Below are 23,405 nucleotides of genomic sequence, written 5' to 3'. Positions count from 1 at the left end.
GACCATATGACTTATACTCAAGTCATGCTTCTATACACACACTGATAAGGCATTCTGGTACTGTCACTTTATGAGTGATAGCATCAGAAGTGTGTTCTACCTCACCCATTCTCCCCCCCCCCCGCCCGCCCTTAAAAAAAACAAAACCAAAACCCTCTCGCACTGATATAGAGTCACACAAGATTGTGTCTAACTCAGGTCTTCACTAGTTTCCCCTGTAATTTTTAGAAGAGGCTATCTCCTCTTACCCCCAGCTCATTACAAAACCATGGTGCTGAATGCAAGGGTGCTACTACAAAACGAGGCAGGGCAAGATGGCGATGTTTCTGGTGAATAATGGGCGAGAGCGGGAGGATGGCAGAAGGCATGCATGGTTAGTTGGAGAGACTTTGTGGCCTTTATGTTGGCAAGGTAATCCCTGCCCAGAATCAAATCTGTAGACCACATAGGGGACACAGTTAAGCAGTATTTTTACATGTTTTTACTTGAGATTGTACAGACTGAATATTTACTTGATCTTCTCCTTAAGTATACCATTTCCATAATATTAGATGTCATGGTTGTAAGAAACCAGAACATTCTGGAGAACATGCAAAGTAGCAACCTTAAAGTTAACTTGCAAAAAAGTTCTATCAATGCAAGGTTCATCCTCTTCTGCCCAGATCTTCAGCCCCTGAAATTTAAGTGCTACAGTAACAGCTGGCCACCACAAGATGGAGCCCACCTGCTACCATGCCTACCCAAAATTTCGGACCCACCCTAGTCATCAGTTTGGGGAAAAAACAAAACAATGAGGAGTCCAGTGGCACCTTAAAGACTAACATTTATTTGGACATAAGCTTTTGTGGGTAAAAAACCCACTTCCTCAGATGCATGGAAACAGCTTGAGTCAGCTGTTTCAAAACAGAATGTGTAGGCTAATGGGGTGGAGAAATTTTGTCTCATCTGCAAAAAGATCCAAGGGGCCAGACAATTATCTTCCTCCATCTACACATGGAAAGCTGATGGCTTCAGTGGGAAGCATATTCCCCCATGAGGTCTACCCAAGGCCACGTAAATCAGAATTTATGGTCTAGCCGGCTGTCTTATACACAACACCCATCATTCAGTCGCCAAGTGCTTCCACCATAATATCTGAGCAACAAGGTTACCAGAAGCTCACCAAGTGGAAGCCAGGGAGGGATTCAGATGCTTGGCCTACTAGCAAGTCCTCCGGCTTAAACTGGATTTATTTATTAAACCAGGTGACAATTTAATGAAGTGGAGAGTCCTGAAAATGCCAGAGCTAGTGCTTGAACAATTAAAAGACTCCAATTTAGAGCCAGCATCTGATATTTAAGACTTGAATTGGAACATTAATTCCACTAAAACAGTCCCCAGGAAGAGCTAACTCTAATGCAAGGAGATTGGGAGTCTGGACAGCTTGAGCGAGCTGTGCAATGATGTGATATTCCAGAGATGCTCCAGACACAGTACCCACTGTGCCACACACCCTCCCATGCTCACACAGGGAATCTAGTGCTGATGAACAGCATTGGATCCCAGACACTAGACTCCTGTTTATCCACAGCACAGACTTTGGGGATGCAAGCTTCCCTGCTGCTGAAATGGATTCTGAGGAGGACAGGGGACTCCAACTCCATGGCCCAGTCAGTTGTCTGTAAGGTGGTCAAAGAGGCAAGACTATGATGGCAGATTGTGGCTTGGATTTTTCCTTTAGCATCCAAATAGAGACCTACACAATGCAGCTCTCCATCCCCATCTGCCCCATAGACCATGTGAAGTGCTTTTTGGTGCGTGGGAGTTTTAATCCCCAATAGGTAGGATGAAAACTGAAATGTTAAGAGGCTGATTTAGACACCTGGAGTCAGGAGTGCTTGGTCTTCACATTTATGCTTTGAGAATACAACACTGCCCCATTTCAGCTGCCGGGGGAGCCCGTGCATTCCAATTCACTGCCCCTCTTGCCACAACATGCTCAAGCTCATCCTTCTCTTTTAGTCCTGCTCTGTCCTATTGCCTTCCCCTCTATGCCTGAAACCCCCTCTCTGACTTGGTCTGGTCATGCCTCCACTCTCCCAGCCAAACCTCTTAGAGTATGCTCTTTCCAGAAAGCATAGACATTGAAACAAACAAGAGCCATGGCACTAGAGCGTCCCTTGTTTTTACTGCATCCATTTATCCTGGCTAGATTGCAAGCTCTCAAAGGCAGGGCCTTTATTCTCCGGTTTGCCTGCAAAGCTCCCATCACAGTACTGGAGTTAGGTAAACATGACTCTGGCATGCCCAAATGCTGAACCAGAACATTCACTTTCCCCACCAGCTCTTCAGGCAGTGACCTTGATGCCAAGAGCAGAACCCGTGGGCAGCTGGATGGCTCCCAGCAATGCTGGCACCTGCAGATAAGATACTACACCCTAGGGAGTAGGGCAACAGATTCAGCTGGGCTGCCTGGCATTAAACCTTCAGATTAGCGCACTACCAAAGAAATTAATCCCAGCAAAAGGAATCAGTGGAGTATTAACGCATGGCTTGGTGCTGGGGTAAAGGAGTGCAAAGTAGTGGGGGTGGGGTGCCTCTGGAGAGTAAGGCTCAAATCACCATTCTCCTACCTACTATGCAGTACTCACTCTCCACCCCTACGGGCTGGCAGCTGCAGGGCCTTGCCTGAGAACAGCAGTCAAGATGGCCTCTCAGCAGGTAGGCACTCAAACCCTATACAGCTGGCTGTGCTGCTTGGCCAGATGGCAGGGCCCAGTGCAGTTCCCCTCCTCAACAGGCACAGTTCTACAAATATGAATGAGAACAAGGAACAGTCCCTTCCAGTAACAGCTTCCTAGTGCACGAGCCAAGTGCTGCAGCTGGAGACTAGCATGGTGAGAGCAATGCCAGGCGAGAGCCACAGGGCCAGACTGGAAGAAATGTTTAACAGGGAGAGTAATTAACCACTGGAACAATTTACCCAGGATCATAGTCTGTTCGCCATCACCAGCCATTTTTAAAATTAAGTTTGGATGTTTTTCTAAAAGCTCTGCTCTAGCAATTACTTTGGGGGAAGTTCTGTGGTCTGTATTACACAGGAGGTCAGACTAGAGGATCACAATGGTCCCTTCTGACCTCGGAATCTGTGAACAGAGAGATTCAACACACAGGGCAACTGGCTAGGGAAGGGATTCCTGAAATCCACTGGCAAGGAGGCTGGAGGGCATCACTGAAGGGGGGTGCATAGGACTGGAAGAGTGGGGGCCATGAGACAGGCTGAGAGGCAGTCAAGAGAAGGGGTTGCTAGAGTTTACCCAGCACCTGCCCCTCCTCTCAGTCTGACTCTAGCAGCACCTCACTTTTGTCCAATGCCAACGTTTGCCACCCCACTACCACATACAGCATTGTCTTTTCTCCTCACCATCCCTCACGCAATGACTCACCTGTTCCTGTACATAGTCCCATGCATCCTGGATGCTCTTTTTGTCTGGATCATAAGGGTCATAATCCCGAATGAGGTCACGGACCATGATGGACACTTCTGCTTTCAGCTGGCAAATGGAAGACAAGAGGGTTAAACACAGGTCACTCAAGATTGCTGCCCATGCTCTGGAGTTCACACTTGCTTCTCCAGGGTTAAAGATGGGATACTATCAGCCTGGCTGTGCAACTCACACTGCAGGCTTAGGCAAGGGGTTTCCCCTCTCAGTACAAAGAGGCTAAACACACTGACTTACTAATGAAGCCTCAAAGCCCAGGGTATTTGCAAAGTACATTGAGATCCGCAGCGACTGACCAAGTTCAAATGAAGATGCTGGGCATTAGGGCAAGATTATACACAGGAAGGTGCGCTGACTCCCTCTGCCTCTTTTCAAGGAGCCAGAGTTGACTGGAAAGGTGGTGCAAGTGGAAGTTTGGCCAGCTTCCTCCCTGAGACCCACCCGGACAGACCACTGTATCTGCACCCAGCACTGTGGGAATCGGAACCCAAGTCATGAAACTAGGGTTTCCCTACTCAGTCTTGGGTGAGGGCAGTAGACAGCAATCAAGACCCCTTGCTGGTAATTTACTGACAGATCCTACTAACTGGAGAGCCCAGCTGCATCTCAGAATGCAAATGGTAAACTCCGAACATACCTTGCTCTAGATCTCCCTCCATCAGTAAATACCCCACCACCATATTGCCATTCATACCCACCCAGAGCCTGATAAGCAGAGCAAGCTAGTCACTCTCAGCGACACCTTCCCCATGGTCAGTCTCTCTCTCTTCCTCTCCTCTCCCCCTCAACTCCCACTGCCTAGAAGAGTCTCAGGTCCTCCTCAGTCACTACTCTGGATACAGCAGCAGCTGCCAGGGGAGAGGGGAAGGATCAGGTCAGAAGGAGCATGGGGGAAAACTAGAGATTGCATTAGAGCCAGGAGCAGAGTTGATGTCCACTGTAAGCATTTGAAATGCCCCCTCTTCCCCCCCCCCCCCCACACCATCAAGTTCAGTGGTGCCCATTTTTTTCACCCCCACTGATGTGGTGCTGGAGTCAGCATTTCCAAGCCAACCCAAGGTTACTGTAACCTGCCTGGATCAGCCATCCACTTTTTGGTATAAAGTGGCCTGGCCTGGCCCAGCCAGCTTCAGCAATAATATTTACTGCTGCAGCTGCACAAGCTGCCTCAGGGCAAAGCTCATCTCAAAGCCAGGGTTGTTCATGACTCCCAGCACCAGGCAGCACTCTGTGTTCTTAGGGAATCCGCAGATTGGCTTTCTATGGGGACAGCCAGGTTCAGCCACACAGCTAGAAGTCACATGACCTCTCCTCTTCCCTCAGCTGACTTCTAACCCTCTTCCCCTTCATTCTTGGCAAACTTCTCCCCCTACCCTGTTCTCCAACTCAGGGGGAAGTGACAGCAATATGACCTGGTTCCTGCTAATGGGATTGGCCTCTGCTGCTTCAGTAAGCTCAAAAGGTTACTGAATCATTGGGCCTCCTTCCTTCTCCCCTTCCACACACCTCTCTGCAGAGGCAGGCAAGGAGAGCTACTCTTCTACCCTGAACCCCACCCAGGAAGTCATCTGCCAGCCTGCACATTCAGTCAAAGAAAGGTCAGCTTAGCAAAAAGCCTGAGCCCTGTTCAAGTGCTTCAGTCCTAGATTTTGATCAGCTCCATTACTGCCCACACCAAAACTGCTGACAGCATGACGTGGGCTTGAACCAGAGCCCCAGATCTGAGCCCCTCAGAGCTCAGGGAAAAGCTCTGCTCACGCACAGCTCTAGCTTGTTTTATTGCTGTGCAAATCACACGAGGAAGTGGTGCCTGGGGGGAAAGGGAGAAGAGTCTCAAGTGGCTCTAGTTCTAAGCTAGGGGGTTTTTAAATGCATGTGTACATTATGCAGCACATGTACTGTGCCCTCCCCACCCCTTTCTTGTAACTGACTAGCATTCTTTGTTTATTTTCTTCCTTCCCATGCTGTGTGTGTTTTTGCACTGTGTTCTCGGCTGTATGTTGGAGTGTTTGAAACTCCTTTTGTGACTGTGTGTATGTTTGGGTAAATGGGTGTCTATCCACCTGTCCATCTGTACATGTGTGTCTGCATGTTTCTGTTCATAGGGGTGCCTGTCTCCACGTGGTCATGTCTTGTAATCTGTGTCTGTGTGTGCACACACGTGTGGTTATTTGTGTCTCAATGTGATTGCGTGTTGTTTGCATGCCTGAAGAAGGGATCCTGGGTGTGGTGTTCTGTCCAATCTAGTGGCACTGAGATCACTCAGACACAAAATGAGTCTGCTCTACAGCCAACAACTAGTTGGTTTTTAGCTCATGCAGTAGAGACTCATGCTTTAAGCTCCAGAGGCCCCAGGTTCAATCCCACCCGACAACATCCAGGGTGTGTTGGCATTATACCAGCATTGCAAGGAACTGCAGATAATTATAAACCAAGGGTTACTGGGTGTTTCAGAAAGAATCTGGGGGCGGGGGTGTGTGGTTAATTACACAGAAAGTACAGTTCTGGAGAGTGAACCTAGGGCAACCTGTTTTCAAGTCTAACTGGCAGAGCAAGCCAAGAATGAACACAGGCATCCACAGTTAACACCTAGCCCCCTGTGTGTCGCCAAGGCAACTAACTGAAAGAGCAGCAAGCTGGAAAAGCATGTTGAGCAACTGTCTGCAGGTCACTTTCAAAACCCAGCCCCCTTCAACACCCCAAAAAAACCCACTGCTGTGCATCACTGGTGCTATACAGAGCTAGAGTAGGAAATGGCTTAAAGTTAGCTGCATGAGGAGGTTGCTGCCCCCCAAATGTAACAGTGGCCATGTAATTTCTCAACTTCCCTTTCATTGGTTTGTGCAGCTTTCCACAGTAATCACTGCACTAATGAAAGAAATCTGAGTTTGGCCTGCACGGTTACACTCACTATATTATTCATGCATCTAGCTATGGAAGAGGCCCCAGAGGTCATCCAGTCCATCTCTCTAGGACCAGCGCTAGATTGTTCTCTCTGAAACATTATGTTTTTGTCAGGTCCAGTTTTCAATGCATATCAAGTGATGGGGCTCCCATCCCTGCTTTGGGAGATTATTCCCAAATCAGTTCCAATCCTGCAACTGAGGCACACGTTACAGGCACTTAGCCAGAGACGAGCCTCTGCATACACCACACAATTGACAAATACGAATAGGAGAGTTGTTATGCCCCAAGTCATTTAGAGCTAGGTTGCAAAAGTCCTACAGAATATAGCACAGGACAGTGGTTTTCAAACTTTTTTTCCTGGCAACTTACTTGAAGAAAATTGTTGATGCCCATGACGCAATGGAGCTGGGGATGAGGGGTTTGCAGTGTGGGAGGGGCTTAGGGCTGGGGCAGAGGGTTGGGATGTGGAGGTGAGGGCTAGGGCTGGGAGTTGGGGCACAGGAGGGGGCTCAGGGCTGGGGTGCAGGTTGTAGGATGTGGCAGAGATGACGGGTTTCGGGTGCAGGAAGGGGCTCCAGGTTTGGGGGGCTCAGGGCTGGGGTGCAAGGTGGCTCCCATTCAGCAGCGCAGCAGGGGTGCTAAGGCAGGCTTCCTGCCTGTCCTGGGACCGCAGACCACTCTGCACCCCAGAAGCAGCCAACAGCAAGTCTGGCTCCTAGGCAGAGGCGTGGAAGTGGTTCTTCCCTGCAGGCACCGCCCCCTCCAGCTCAGTCAATGGGAATCTAGAGCCGGTGCTTGGGGTGGGGCAGCGAGCAGAGCCCCGTGGCCCCCCCTGCCTAGGAGCCAGACCTGCTGCTGGCTGCTTCTGGGGTGCAGTGCCGTGTTAGAACAGGTAGGAACTAGCCTGCCTTAGCTGGGCAGCACTGCTGATGGGCCTTTTAACGGACTGGTTGGTGGTGCTGACCAGAGCTGCCGCTACCCAGCACTGGGTCATGACCCACAGTTTGAAAGCCACTGGCATAGGAAGCAACCTGAACTAGGCTAGAGGAGATCTAAAAGGGACTTTCTAGCACTAGTGTTTAGGATTCTATGATCTATGGGGGGCAGGGGGTGATAGAAACTGGGATTGATCATTAAACAGCAACCTACAGTTTAAAGAGTAGAATGTAGTTTGTCAAACGCATATCACTATTTTGGGAGCTACCAATCTCCCACCCCTTCCAGCTGCAAAGAGCCCGCACCGGTTTCATTAACAAGAGGCAAACATAAGGAAGAAGAAGGGGGGGTTGTGCTGACAGCCTTACACCTAGCGTAGAGTCTACACTGCAAAACAAAGCTGTGTTCTTAACTTAGGTTAAAAAACAGCAGTGAAGAGATGTCAACTCTGCTTTTCACTGATGTTAAGCTGGGGGTTGAACCTGATTTGTCATACAGTCACTGCTATTTTAACCCTTGCTAAACCAATAGTCAGCTCACCCAAGTTAAGAACACTTTTTGGAGACATATCTATACTGGAGAGGATACTTCACCTGCCTCCCACGGACACTGTGGTGTGGAAGCCTCGTTGCCACTACACACTGCTGGAGGATGGGGGGGGGGGGGGAAGACTCACTCAAGTCTGCACAATTAGCCTATCTGTTGCTAGGGCAACGGACCTTGACTTTATCATGTGATGGGCCAGAACTTTAGACTAAGGTGGATGGAAGGGACAGGAAGATACAACATTTCCTAGCCAAAACCAGGCCTGGAGGAGAGGGGAAGGCAGGGAAAGAAAGAAAACTTCAGAAGTCACTCAGGTTTTGCTCTTAACTAATGGCTTCATACAGCAGCAGTGTGACTTAGCTTTGGACTGGGCCTCAGGAGACCTGGCTTCTATTCCCAGCTCAGCCACTGACCAGCGGGGTGACCTTGGGCAAGTCTTTTCACCCCCTCTATCTCCATTTTACAGACTGGGGATACTGAGACAGTGAGATTACCTCCTTTGTAAAGCGCTGTGAGATCTACTGATGAAAAGCGCTTGGTATTATTTACTTTTGGACAAATTGTACTTTCCTGGGAGCAGCTTTGCCAGATGGGGTACGGACATCTCTACTGAGAAGTGGAGGTACAGATTTGTCATGTACACCGCATTTCAGGCCTGAAGTACCCTCTTCCTAAACATCATCAACCCCAGTCCCTCATGGTCCATCGCTGAAAGTTATTTCCTAGGCAAGTTTCTTGAACCAAAGAGAACGTCGTTGTGGAAAGTATCCTACATGCTAAGAGACTGAGTCTTGTGTAGTTCTCAGCATACTTTACAGTACTTTCTTTGGACTCCTTCAGGAGAAGGGGCACTAAATACAAAGTAATATTCACAGCACCACCAGTGCATGGCCTGCTGTGAGTCAGAGGGGCAGGAGAAATTCTAGCCAATAACACTTGCATAGATCTTCAGAGCAGCACCCCCAAGTACCCCACAGAGCAGATAGCACTGCAGGTTTAAGGGATCCTCCCAAAGGCTCCAATGTAGCAGCCCACATGGAGTTCGATTGCCTTGGATGGATGGCATGGGAGTGTTTGGAATCTCAGCTAGGGAGCCCAACTGCCCCCTTTCCTCCACAGAAAGGATGAAGGAATCCAAGCAGCTCTGCTACTGGGTGTATACTGGCACCACCTTGCTGCAGGAGCCCTTATTGTATAGTCCCTGGCTTCGTCCCCTACACTGCTGCCAATATCAGCCGCTTGCAAGAAATTCCAGGTTAGACAAAACCCTGCAGTTTTTGGGGTGAAGTGTTGAACAGTGCAGAGAGGAAGGAGTGTTAAGGAGAGCACTGGGGTGGGTGGCAAGAAAACAACACTTGCCTTGCTGAGCCACAGCTGATCACAGCCAGGAGAAAGCAGTAATTTCCCCTTACTCCCACCCCCTAATTTGCATCAGAGCTGGGGTTGTTCTATGATGCAGCACATGCAAATGCCTGTTCTTCTCCCCACACCAGCTGGTCACTGTTTCCACTTCTCTCCCCTCCCCCACTCCAAGTTGCAATCAATACAGCAGAGAGCAAGCCATGTGTGCACCACAGGTGGTTAGGAAGCCAGCTCATACAGCTGCTCTTGATCACCACAGCCCACTGCAGGAAATTCAAGCTAGCTGAGTGGGAGCACGGCAGCAAGTCTCAGAGCCCAGGTCTACAAACTCTAACTCTCAGGGCTCATGCTGTAGTGCAAAAAACAGCTATGCAGAAGTTTGCTCTTGGGCTCTGAAATCCACCCCTCTCCCTGGGCTTCAGAGCCCAAACATTGACACAGCTACTTTTAGTAATGTATTGTGAGCCCAAGTCTGTAGACTTGAGCTCTGAGACGTAATAATGTGGGTTTTAAAACAGTGTAAAACAAATCCTGTCAGACCAGGAGCAGCACAATTATAAGTCACCACTAGCCACATGATCTATCTTTTAGCCAAGTGTTGACTGACCAGCTAGAGGTCAGAGGAGGAGCTGCCTTGGGGAAAAGAACCTAAGACTGGGACTGGAGGTTGAAATGCATTGAAGGGGATCAGCACTTTTGTCCTACTCCCTTAGAGCTCTAGAAATATAGATACTGCTGCACAGATCACAAGACAAGATGTGATCCCTAATCTAGAAAGCTGCAATAAAAGCAGTTTCAATAGAGGAAGGACATGAGGCTTCAATAGTTTGACGGAGACCCATCAGACTACAGGTTCTGGCCTGCTTCAAGGACAGAACGGATTCCCATACAGAGATTAGCTATTAACCCACTTACTCCCAAACTGAAAGTGTAGAAGAGTTTGAAATGCAAAAGCAATCCTGTATGGTCTTGGGGAAGGGGACGGGAAATGAAGCAAGTGGACTGGGACAGGACAGCAACAGGATAGAGTTGTAGGGACCCGCAGTGTGGGAGGCAGGGTAGTTGGAAGGGAGCAGGCATGTGCACACGGCCAAGGAGGACTACAGACAGATACTCCATAGAAGAAACCCAGCCAGCTTAGAAGGGAGGAAGAGCTACCATGTCTGGGAGCCGCTACCACCAACAGCCTTGCCAGGTGCGGGCTGGGATGGTTGCATTAGGTCTGCTAGTGAGTAACACAGTTGCCCCAAACCTCATGGTTTATATAAGCACCACCCACCATATCTGCCCAACTACTGCTCAAGTCCAAGCACCCACCTAGTCCATTACATGCACACAGATGGACACTACAGTTAGTCTTTCCACTTGCAAGGAACTAAAATACACACTAAAAAGCCCAATTCATTAATTCTCTACATTTCAACAGGGGGAGAAGAAAGGGAGTTTAAGTCCTGATTCAGGCCCTGATGCTGCACCATTAGAATCCATGGGAGCTTTGCTGTGGACTCCAGTGAGCATAAGATGAAGCACCTGAAGAACTGTCCTCCAGAGGAACCACCTTCCTTTACTGCTCTTGTTCTCTGACCAAAAACAAGCCTGGGGCAGACTGTCTCACTTGCTATTCTCACTCGGCTCTTCGAATGAGCCAAACCCGGACACATGCAGCTCATTCCCTAAAATGTAAATGGCAGCACACAGAGAGAGCTCATGAGCAGTGGGTAACCAGGACTGACTACATCAACAGGGGCCCAAAATGGAGTGTTTCAGCAGTGGGTGGAATAAAGGGGATCTGCTGGCTGCATGGACTTGCCAGTGTCCAGATGAGGACCACAAGTTAGGGTTTGGTACTTCTGACAGTACTCGTGGGTCAAAAAATAAGGAACTTCCTAGTCCTTGGATACATGGTGCTGCTGGGCCTGGCAGGCACGTCAGGACAGACTGGACAACAGGGCAGATTGCGTATGGTGTTGAGGCCCTGACTGCATTGCCTCCACATACCTTCCCGGCCTGGTTATGTCAAGGGCTCCCAGCCCCAAACCAGATAAGATGAGGAATGCATTGCAGGTCTTTGTCCCAGTACCAACCCTTGTGTCTCTTGAAGGCTTATAGGGAAATGAAACTTACTGCATCTTGCTGGAAATAGATGAGTAGCCCGGCAGCAACCTGAGCTAGGAGGATCAGCAGGAGACAGGTGATGTACTAGAAAACAAACAGAAGAGAAGGTGTTAGCTCTGCTGGCTCCCCAAGCAAGTCTACATCTATGGGCAGCAGCCTCAGTAGGGCTCATGGCAAATCCTGACTATATGGGCCTTTCATACAGGAGTAAGCAGCATTCAGTCTGGAGATTCCTGGCTGGAATCTCCAGACTGAATGCTGCTTACTCCTCCATTTGGGGTTCACTACTCTGTGACAGGCCCAACACACAAAACACCTCACACACTGGTGTCATGATATTTGTTTAAAAGGTTACATAATATATTGTTTGAAATCTAACACCACTGGTCATTAGGGTCACTGAAATGTTTGCACTAACTCTTGGTGAAAGTATAGATATCCTCCAATATGTCTTGGAGATGGTGCATAAACAAAGGTGACAAAAACAGGTTTCTTTTATATAGAGGGGGAAGGGTGAGGGGCAGATTTCCTGTCCAGAAAGAGGACTCTGACCTGCTGCCTCCAGGTCAACCAGTCGCTAACCCTCCTGCAGCTTTGTAAGAGAGGGTGACCCTAACCAGCCCTGTATTCGCACCTTACACACTACTGTAATAATCTTTGTACAAAATGCGCCTTGGGAGGTATCATTTGAAAACTGATAACTCACTGATCATTAATATTCCTGTGTATGTACACTGATTTAATTCTAGCATATATCCATAACTCTTATGACTAAAGTGTTTTTAAACCAGGCACGTCAGGGGGAGTTGGTAAGCAGGTCTGCCTTAGCCAAAAGAATGTGTATTTGATTCTCTGACCAACCGGCTCTTCAGGCAAAGACATATTACATAAACAAAGCTGTTTGCTAACAAACAGTGGAAGGAAGAGCATGGAGTTTCCTTCCCCACCTGCTCCATGTCACCCTCCTCACAGCTCGAATAAAACTATATTTTAAGGGGTAACCCTCAGAAGAATCCATTTCAAAGTTTACTGGGCTATAAAGATGTGGGGGCTGAACCTCAGGTGATAAGCAATTAAATCAACTGATTGTATACAAACTTACAGTGTTATAAAAAAGGTACAAAGTGAGGTCTTTTCTGAAACCTAGTGACACACTGGTGATCAATATCATTTGAAATATATGCATTAAACACTGAGGAAATATGGATACTTAGTGACATCGTGCTTTAAAATCTGTTCCCAAATAGGAAGAAACAGGTTCCCTCCAAGACAGGAGAGAAGGCAGCTATTTACCTGTCTCCTACGTAAATTAAGCATGGTGGAATCAAAACAGTGGAAGCCCCATTTATACACAGGAGGATGGGAAGTCCACAAGGGAAAAAACAGCATGAGGGCATCCTGCCTCTTGAAACAAAAGCATCGAACTTTGGAAGATATTTAAAAAAAAAAGACAGAAGCCATCTTTGGCATCCCTCACAGACACAAGGAAACAGTTCTTGCAAGATAAAGATGGATCCTTCAATCAAGTGGGGGTTGAAGTCCCTGGGAACTGAGAAAAACCATCTCAAACAATGCCTGTACCTTGCTCCATGTAAGTTATAGATTTTTAGATGTGTTTTCTCCCTTTTATTTTCTTGTAACACTTTCTAACTGTATTCCTTTTACTTGGCATCACTTAACCTATGTCCTATTGTTAATATACACCGAACCCTCGCTAGAACACAGGATTTGGGTCCACGCGCGGTAACGCATTAACACGGGGACCACATTATAGCGGAGACCGTGTTAAAATGAATTGCAAGTAAAGTAATTAAATTTGGGATCCATGGCTGCAACCGCGTTATATAGACACACATTCTAGCGAGGGTCCAGTGTATTTGTTTTATTTGTACTATAAAGCAACTTAGTGCTGTGTTCGAAGGGAAGAGTGTATTCACCCCTGTAAGTTAATAAGCTGTGATGTGATTTTGGGTCTTTAAAAGGAAAAAAACCATACATTTATCTGAGCTGTCCAGGAGAAGGCTGGGCATTGCACAGCACAATATTGTGGGGTAGTTTTTTTTTTGGGGGGTGGGGTGGGGTGGGGAAGGAACTGGGGTCACATTCCTGGTTGTAACCAAGGCCAGTGGAAGCCAGAGTGGGTCCGTAGACAGGCTGTGCGGGACAGAGCTGCTGAACCAGGGCTGGCTACACAGCATCCAGACATTCAAGGGTGTGGCCTGCATGCTTGTGAGCTACAGCTGTGAGCTACAGCAGCAAAGCACTGTAAGGCGCCTAGGATTACAGGAAAGCGGAGACAACCCCTTACTAGCCTGCAGGGCCGTTCTTTGGCACATGCAGCATACGTGGCTGCGTAGGGCACCTGAAAATTTGGGGCACCACCGGGACAGCAGGTAAGAACAGGTCAGCTCCTGCACACCCAACGCATGCTGCAGTCTCCTTAGGCAGGGGCCGTATTCACGGAGCCAAATGTGCCAGCATGGCACATTCTGAGTGAGGGAGAGGGTACGGGGGTCTCTGCGGGGAACTGTAATTCTCAACCACCATGGAGGTAGGCCGGGCAGCTTGGTATCCTTTGCTGCCTTGTCCCTCCCCACCCCAGCCTGCTGCAGCATCTGCTGCTTAGAAAGCTCAGTGTGTGTCAGCAATGGGGGGAGGTTCTTCTGGGGGTCCACGGGTGGGGGCGGTGGCTGTACCCCAAGTCTGGCATGGGGCACCAGTTTAATACTACTGCATAGGGCTCCATAAATCCTAAGAGCAGCCCTGCTAGCCTGGATTGCACCCCACATCCCATTACACCTGCACTGCAACAGGAAGCAAGTCTTCTCCTCACACCCACCCCCTTTATCCATCTCTGCTGGCACACAGCCTTGTTCTCTCAGGGCTGCAAGGAGGATGGAGAGGTCACAGGGGACATTTCTTTTCTGCATAATTGGTTACTGAGATGTGGAGAGAAAAAAAAAAAAAAATGTATACACTGCAGAGAAGGTAGCCAAGATGGCAAACTAAAGCCCCAACCAGTCTGAGGCTGCCCTGCTGATGGTTCCAGTCCCCAGACACTGACTCACTCCTGCACTACTCTCAGTAAGGAGATCACTGAGCCAGGGAGAAGCAGAGGACAGGGGCATAACCAGAAGAGAAGTTGGGAATGTGGAGTAAAGGCAGCAGTGATTCACTCACCAGACCCAAGAGGCATCGGACCTCATTGACTGCTCCAACACAACCCAGGAACCCCATCAGCATGGTGACGGCCCCAACTCCAATGAGGATGTATGCACCGACCTTTAGCGATTCAGATGAGGTCTCTGTGGGAGACAGGGAGGAGAAGAGTCAGCCATCAAACAAGCACTTACCGTCAAGCGTTTTGATTAGTGCCTGCACAAGCATTAAAGGCACAAACCCATGGCTGCAGGAGGGTTGACAGGGGCACAAGGCAGAAACCTGAATAGAAAAGTTTGTCTGTGGGTATAAAGGTTGCCTCCCTTCCCCCAAACGCTCTTGAACCTGCAGTCACTCATTCAGCCTGTTTGTAAGTCTCAGTAAAAGACTAGTCACATCTTAGCTTCTTGTCTCACTTATAATTCCCTGACTCTGTTAATGGAGGACTGACCAGAGAGCAGACACTGGTACTCCTAGAGATGGGACAGGAGCACACACACGCCCTTTCTACCTCATCACTATTTCCCAAATTCTTAATATTCAATAACTGAATGTTGGGGGAAGTTCTACCCCTTTCCCTACCTAAGGCCGATGAAAGAGAGAGTACTTTTCACATTAACAATCCAACTTTATAAACACTCTTGTCCAGTATCCTCTCTCCAGTTTCTTCTCATCTCTTTGCAGGAAAAGAATACTATGAAGGACCAGATGACTAAATGCTCCTTTCCATGTGAGTGTAAGAGAGAGACTACAAGTTGGACTCCCAATTGGCTTGCAGGTGTTGGCTGGCCAAGGTAGGAGGTATTTGAGTTACGTGACAATTTGAATGTAATGCTCTGATGCCAGTTGCCAGCCAGCGCTGTATAAAGGAGTGCAAGGATCAATTATTTCAGATTTAATACAGATCATGCCTAATTGTAGCTCCTCTTGCACAATCCACTGGCAGTCCTTGCACTTTCCTGGAATGGATGCTGCCCCCTTGCCTCCATTTACATTAAACCCAATTTGGAAAGTGTAGCCTTATAGGGGAAGGGCTCAGCTGCTATTTCAGTCTTCACTTCCTTCCCAACCATCCTTAAATAGCAATTGCGGAAGCTACAGAACAGAGGCTTGCCTTTATGCTGGTCATAGAAGGACTATTCCTTGGAGACTGCCCACCCCTACAGAGAGGTGGGAGGGAGGTAAAAAGCAGGTTTAAACAGCTCATAAGGAGCCTCACAGTGCCTGAGAAAGACATTTAGCAACACAGGAGTTTCAGGATGTTGGGGAATTCTGTATGTCATGTGACCAGTAAGGGAGGTTACATGACTTACAAAGCTTGGTGGTGCCTCTCCTAGGTTGGGAGTCCCAGCAAACAAATCTGCTTTAAAAATCAAGACTAGGTCCAGGACAGCTTCAGAGTTTTCCCTTCCCAAACCTCCCCCCACCCCTTAACACAGCTGTAACACATACTCAACTGGCACTGGAAACACATTCCACTAGAATGTTCTGGGAGGAAGGCAGGTAACCACGAAGGCCAGAGTCATTCATTGGAATAGCCTGAGCCAGCTCTTAACCCAGACTGGCAGACAATCCCACACCATATATTATCAAGAACATTAGCACACTCCCTGCTCTCTCTCCACACACACACCCACCCCCAAACAAAAAAAAAAACCCCAACAGCTTTGGGACTGGATGCATCAAGACATCACATCTCAGCCCTGTGACTGGACAGGTTTGCCTTGCAGGGTGAAGTGTTTATGGGAGTAACCCTAAATCAAAGTCCAAGCTCACACTCATGCATGTTAGAGAGCTCCACAAATCCCCTATAGCAATGCAGGCACGATTGGGGCTTTTGAACACTTATTGAACAGCTTTACTGCTAGGAAGCAATTGATGGGCCATTTCCACATTAAAAATTTTAAAAAAAAAAGTTATTTCCAACCCCAGAGCCAAAGTCTTCAAAAGATCCCAGGCTCCTTGCTTGCAGCATCTTGGCTCTCCAAGGAAGGCTCTGCAGACTCTACTGGCAGGAGATTCCTGCTTTCCATTCCCCCTTGCTCCATGTCTTCCCCTGTTCTGGGCAGGCAGCCAAAAGGAGAACAGGGACACGTAGGCCCCTTTGGCAGGATGCTGGAATGCCCTGCTGTGCAGAATTCTTCCCCAGTCTCTGGTAGGATTACTAAAAGCAGAGGGGAGGAAGAAAGAAGTACAGGAAAGAGGGGAGTAGGGCAGAGAAAGAACTTAGCTTGGAAATCTCAAGGAAGGAAGCCTAAAGCCCTGTGGTGCACATTCAGCAGAGATTAAGGGTAAAATGGGAAAACAGAGCAAAGACACAGAAAAACTCTGAGGCCAAGCAGAGCAAAGTGCAGCGAGTCAAGTCAATGTGTCCCGCACATTTTGTTAGTTTTAGGAGGGTGGTGAAGCACTGGAATGGGTTACCAAGGCCGGTGATGGAATCTCCATCCTTAGAGGACTTTAAGGCCTGGCTTGACAAAGCCCTGGCTGGGATGATTTAGTTGGGGTTGTTCCTGCTTTGAGCAGGGGGTTGGACTCCTCCAACCCTAATCTTCTGTGATTCAATGGTGCTGTGCCAACAGAGGTTTGAATCATAGACTTATCGTGTCATCCAGTTTAATAGGAACAGGTGTCTCCTTCTGGAATGCTGCAAGTAGACAGGCCCTGAGCAAACCCTTATGGCTGCAAGTGTAAAGGGATGCATCTCCATTCACAACCTCATTGCTGTAGCCCCCTTGGGATTCTTCCCCTTGTAGAGGATGAAGTAGCAACCCAGATGCTGCAGTAAAATCATACAAGCATCAATGATTTGGGGCTGTTCTAGCATTTAGTGAAGGGGAGGGAGATGGAACCCTATAACCAGGTCACATTTTCCAGAAAGCCTCCTCATGGTGTCCAAATCGTACATCTCTACAGATGCACGGCACATGGCTGGGTAGCCAATGCCACCTGCAGTCGTCACTGGATAGCGAGTTGGATGCAGCATGGCAGCTACTGCTACTCCTCACTCCCAGGAATAAAGTTGAACCATGGTAGGTTGTGTGCAAGGCTAGGCTCACACCACAGCCTTGATCAACAATCCTGGAGATGTGGGAAGTGCTTATTTTTTATTGTATTTTTATTTCATAATACTTTAAATACAAGAGAGCCACAAACAAATGACCTCTGTTGTGGGTGACAATTACCAACTAACCAAAAGCCCTTTAAATCCCACCCAGGTTTGGTTAAGCTAGTTCAATTTTTGGGCTGGCACAGAATTCATTGACCCCACTGAACAGGCCCAGGTCACCTTTCCTGACTGGTTATTTGTGAGTGAGGAGATTACTACTATACATGCAGGAGGCTGTGGACTTTGGGCTAGAAGGTGGGTTTAAGAACTGTGAGAGGAAAAAAAAATCTCCAATTAAGAATTAAATAAGAGTCCCAGTTAACAACCAAAATTAACGTATGTATGTGTAATCCATTGCATTTCAGCAAACAGCTTGAGAATCAGCTGCTCCTTTTGCTGTCTCCCAAGACCCATATCCTCTGTGGATTAACTATTTCAGGCAGAAGCTCTCTCGCTGCACAGCTCTGGGCACACTGAAAGTGACTAGATAAAGTAAGAACACATTTGAACTGGGGGCCTGGCAAGTAGCAATGGTCCAGCCACATGGCTTGTAATGTATTTATCTGGAGCTTATGTCTGGGAACAGATCTGGGATTTCTCAAGAGCTTTTATTTAGAAGTAGTTTCTCTTAATGGGGCACACTTTAAGGTCACTTTCCCTGAACTAATCCAACAGCCCCTCTAAACAAGTTCATTAACTACTGATGTTCTTCTAAAAGCCAGCCAGAAGCCAGTCTTTGCTTAGAACGATGTTCCTTGGCTGCGCTGCTATACCGTAGAAGCCCCACTCATGCCTTTGTATTTAAAGAGCTAAAACACACAGAGGGACAGATCTCCCACAGGATATAAATCAGAAGATAAAAGGAAGGAGAATGAATCATGGCCTTACGCAGAACTGAAATAAAACTGCTTTTGTCAACTAAGATCCACACTCCAAAGCCCAGGATCACAGCACCCAGGATCTGAAAAAAGCAAGAAGAGTGAAAGTCACTAATTAAAAAACAGAACAAAAAACCAAAACAGGGAGTGGGGGACTGGTGGCTAAGAGCTAAACAGCCAGTATCCCACTGTTCCCACCCTTCCTCCCATCACGCACCCTTCCCCACGATCAAGCAAGATTAAACAGTCACTCCCGGAAGAAGTCGTCCCAGCTAGCAGCACACAGGCTCTAGGTTCTGCTGTTTGGAGATTATTCATGTAGTGCTTGAGTTCTACAAGATGCTGCAGGGGAGGAGAGCTGAACAGACAGTAAAAAGGCTCTCTGCTCTGAAAGGCTTGGAGTCTCAAGGCACAAGCTGTACAAGTACAGAGCAACGCTGTCCAGAAAGAGCAGCAAGAGGCAGGTATTGTCACACACAGGTAGACCTTACAGGAGCTTTTGGACAGAGCCTTGCTGCTTGATCCAGGGTTGTGCTTTCACAGGGATGGGGTACCTTGCAATAGGGACCCTCCAAGGGAGCATGAGCTAGCTCAGCGGACATGCCAGACCTCTCATTTGAGACTTGGGCCCACAGATGCAAAGCATCAAATGCAGAAATCAGTGCTGCCGAGCTCAGGCTCCTATGAGTAACATGCACAACCAGAAAGTTCATCTCCAAGAAACAAAGCTACAAGCTATGGTGCATGCGGGTGGCAGCTGAGCCCCTGGAATGGGGCCAAGACGTGACAGGGAAACTGAACAGACAACACTCCCCTGGCATCAGCCAGCTGACAACCTCTGGGGATAGCACAGACTAGAAAGGGCTGGTTGTTCCAGAGAGAAGCAGCAGCAGCCCATCCCCAACTACCACACAGCCTGCCTGGGGTGAGGATTAGTAGTAGCGCTTTTCTGTAGCTGTGTGTTCCTGATGAGAGGCTAAAGAGGCACCAGATTGACTGAGAGTTACATTTTGTTACATGCACACAGCTTCCCTGGCCCTTATACTGAGACAGAACCCTCACTTTACATACCTACCTTGTACCACAGCATCTTTTATATTGGATTAATTCTAACAGCGAATTCTTCAGTGCCCAGATACCCCATTCAGCATCACAACCCCACTGCACAAGTGGAGGGCAGGGTCCCTATACCTTCAAAGCAGCACACAGATCAGTCTTTCCTTCATTTGTTTAACTGAAAAAGGCACTCTCAGAACACAGGTTTGCAGCTGTGATCTGAAGCACGAGGGAAGGAGACTCAGGGAAAAATAGAGAGGTGGTTCCAGATGGCAGGAGTTGCCGAGAAGGCTCTTGAACCAAACAGTGACAAGACTTCAGGATGGGACGGAGAAGGCCAGACGAGCCAAGAGGGGAAGATGCAGATTGTGGACCAGCTGGAGCACATTCACAGAGGTTTGTAGAAACAAGGGAAATGAGAAGCTAGCTCCTGAAGTTTCCCTTGCCATATGTTTTGAAGACTGTTGTAACTTTACAGTCCTTGCCAATGCCAATGCCACAAAATGTCTCTGCTCCTCATACCAGCTGGTATGGAATTGGACTGTAATTACACCCCACAAGAATCTGCCTTCTATTTCCTTGCTTAGGGGACAGCAATGCATGGCCGGGAGGGGTGCTTGGTAGCTGTGCTGGTGGCAGATGACCAAAAAGGATAAGAAACACACCAACCGAGTTAGAACAGAATTAAGTGGCAAATAAGTTACACGCAGACAAGGGAGAGAGAGTGAAAGAAATTGCATCTCAGTGGTGGAAAGCTTTCAAAGGCTATACACTGTAAGGGGCAGGAGAACTGGATCTTGTAGTGTGCATTAGTGCCCACCCTTATCTTAAGCTGGACTGTGTTTAGCCCAATACTGGAAAAATGCCATACTGGCCCTCTTCCTGTGGGCCTGAGCACACTGCAGTATCCCAGGGCAGGGTTGGACAGCAGATCAAGCCAGGGAGTCAGCTAAAATGCAAGATAGAGAGGGATGTAGGAAAATCTCAGCTAACATGGCATTCCAAGGGACTGATGAATTTAACTCATAGTTTCTCAAAAATATTCAAGACAAATATGTGATCACTGCTCCGTTAGGAAGTCATACGCAGCCAGGATCTTGAGGTGTCACCTATGTTCTACTGTTACTGACAAAAAACAGAACTTCTGCTAAGTTATGTTCCTGGGAAGCTATTTGTTATGAGGCACTGGAACCATCCATAATCTCTGTTCACTCTGCTCTTCACTCTAGTCTGCAAATCTTGTGCTTGCCAGAAGCTGCTGTAGAAAAACGGAGGGGCAGGGGAAAGAGGAGAAAGGAAAGAGACAGGCTGTCCTGTGACTGCACTGCTGTCCCCTAACTGAGAGGATTTCAGATCCCCTCCATGTCCATGCCAGTCCACTGAGCACAGCTAGTAGGGTTACACCTTCCACTAGCTCCAGTTCAACATCTTTCTTATTTGGTCTGCGGGTGGGAAGTGCCGAGCTCCCATGGTGCGAACTGCAGTGATCAGTGAATTGCAATGGATTAAGCAATGGTGTCCCCTACAAGCGTGTCCCCTACAGGAGGGGACAGGATTCTAGCCAGGGCTCCTGATAGAGTGAAAAGTGTCAGCCTTGCTACCCAGCACTGAAAATAAACTCACTTCAGCGACACACCAAGCCACGCCTACTGGAAAGTGACCATTATGGCCTCACACCATACTTCCCTGAGAGGGATAATTACAGGGCCCAGCTCAGTGCTATCTTGGGATAACAGTGTGGTGTGTCAAGACGGACTGAGGTCATGTTCTGCTGAACAGACCAGCTAGTCTGAGGGTTGATTTTCAACTTTTGAGTTTTGTTCAAGGGGACTTTGTGCCTCACTCACATAAATGTTAAGAGGAGGGCAGGGCAGAGAACTGTGCAGTGCCGTGGAAACACCTCCTCTATTCCCCACACATCTCAGTACCCCATCCTCATAGGGTCTACGTTGCATAGGCCTGCAAATAGCACAGGGTTCCAATAAGGCTGAAGTTATGGTCCTGCAACATGGACAGCATGTCTGTTTGACTGAGGCTGGAGCCCCACACACACACTGGAATCATGAACTCCAAATTGGAAGCAGCAGCAGCAGCCGCCGCCGCCACTTGCTCAGCTTACTTGATTCAGAGATGAAGCTAGATGACTAAAGTAGGTGGTCTCCCCTTGGCTGCAAGTCTACTCTTCACCATCCACTGCATTAAAAAAGCCACAGCCAGAGAGCAATATACCACTATATACAGACTCAGCCTTTCCCCACTCAGCCCCACAATGCCATCGCCACTTAGCCTTAGCTCTGAAGCACTCAGACTTTTGTCTTTCCCATTTGCTGTAAGGAGAAGTAGAGAAAGCAGGAAGCATAGGTGAATTCTCTCTGTTCAGTGGAGCTTTGTGACCTGCCTTGGTTGCTCAGGTCTCCAGCCCCCCCCCCCCCCCCCGCCCCCGCCCCCGCCCACAACACACCCTTCCTGGTCTCCCTAGGGCTTCTTTAATTCGCTATGGCTTTATCACCTAGTACTGGACAGGTGTCATTTCAGTGTCTAAACAGCAGCCAAAATTGCATAGTGTTCCCCTAATGTTTTAGGGATCACCTGATAGGATCAGAGAGCTCATTTCAACCAGGCAAGGACTCTAGGTTAGAGGCCTTGACCATGAAACCAGAACAAGGAAATATTCCTTCCTTTGGTCCTTTCTAGATAGCAGACAGCAAATGGGAGCTCAGAGCCCCAGGACCTGGAGACCTTTGCCACCCAGTTAAAGCCCTACAGTGGTTGAGACCTGTAACTCCAGAATTGCATGCACACGCTCAGACTTCACAGGGGAAATCCAAACACACTGACAATCCCTGGATTTGAGAATAATTTTGACATGGACATGTTCATAGCATTGGTTCCTCCAGCCCAGGTCAGTAGGATGGAGGTGCCAATCACATGGCTGCAGCTGACAGGTTAAATGGACCACAAAAGTCAGTCATCATAGGTATTAACATGCAAGTTCTCCATAGGCATAGGCATTTCCTGTTGCCACTGCTGATCTGCAGAATGACCAACCACTTGAGCTTTACACTCCAAATCCATCCCGACTGGAACCAAACCCACCCCAGCATGTGCCTGTCATTTCAGGTTGAGGGCAGTCACCTGTTATTCACTAGCCCCAGCTGGACAGAGAAAAGTCTCTGGGACTATGAGCCCCTGCTACTCCCAGAAGCAGCACTCAGCACCCTTGATAGGGCTGCCCAGGCATAAAAGAAAGCTGGGTCCATTCACCTGAGTATTCACAGTGGATCCAGCTCACTGTGATTCATGCTTTGTGTAAGGCAAAAAATCTCCATCCAGTCCTTGAGTTACTCTAAGGGAAAAGCCTCCAGGTGCCACATGTTGCCTCTTGGGCACATTGAGCATTAATGCAAGTCCCCTTTTCCCACCAACATGCACCCACATGGCAACAGCTTAGATAGAAGTCTGCTCTGAATCCTTGTGTTAAGGAGAGCATCACTCTCAAATGGAGGCCACTTCTAGAGGGACACAGCAGCTTTGGGATACTGTCTCATCTCCTCCCCCCTCGCCACCTCCACTGCAGAGTGGGACAAATTGCTGGGGGTACTGCTTGGCTCTCCTGCTTCAGAGCTGACCCCAGAGTGAATATGCCTCTAGATGGTGGGGGTAATATTTTTACTACTTACGTGGGGCCCTCAATGGAGCCTGCCTGGCCCAGGGAGGGATGTGCAGGCCTCATTTGGGCAATACCCCTCCCAACTCATTGTCCCTAGTACAGCACTGCGGCCCAGCTTTCCATTGCGCAGAGGCCTGGTGCTAAGTCAAACAGCCTTTGTTTGAAAGGTCATAGGAGAAGCAGAT

The 23,405-nt window shown here is 48.4% G+C and overlaps 1 protein-coding gene across 1 annotated transcript in view; it reads right to left on the bottom strand.

The window, feature by feature from the left end:
- CD82 (CD82 molecule) overlaps positions 1-23,405 on the bottom strand; it is a 63,906-nt gene that overhangs the window by 5,581 nt on the left and 34,920 nt on the right. The window contains exons 3-6 of the mRNA XM_074955317.1: positions 18,505-18,577; positions 14,529-14,653; positions 11,358-11,432; positions 3,426-3,533 (exon numbers count right to left, since the gene is read on the bottom strand). Coding sequence (XP_074811418.1) covers positions 3,426-3,533; positions 11,358-11,432; positions 14,529-14,653; positions 18,505-18,577 — 381 coding nt within the window. The remainder of the gene's footprint in view (positions 1-3,425; positions 3,534-11,357; positions 11,433-14,528; positions 14,654-18,504; positions 18,578-23,405) is intronic.

This window comes from Natator depressus, chromosome 6, assembly GCF_965152275.1.
Source record: "Natator depressus isolate rNatDep1 chromosome 6, rNatDep2.hap1, whole genome shotgun sequence".
NCBI classification, from domain to species: Eukaryota; Metazoa; Chordata; order Testudines; family Cheloniidae; genus Natator; species Natator depressus.
This window is presented reverse-complemented; position numbering and strand designations above follow the sequence as displayed.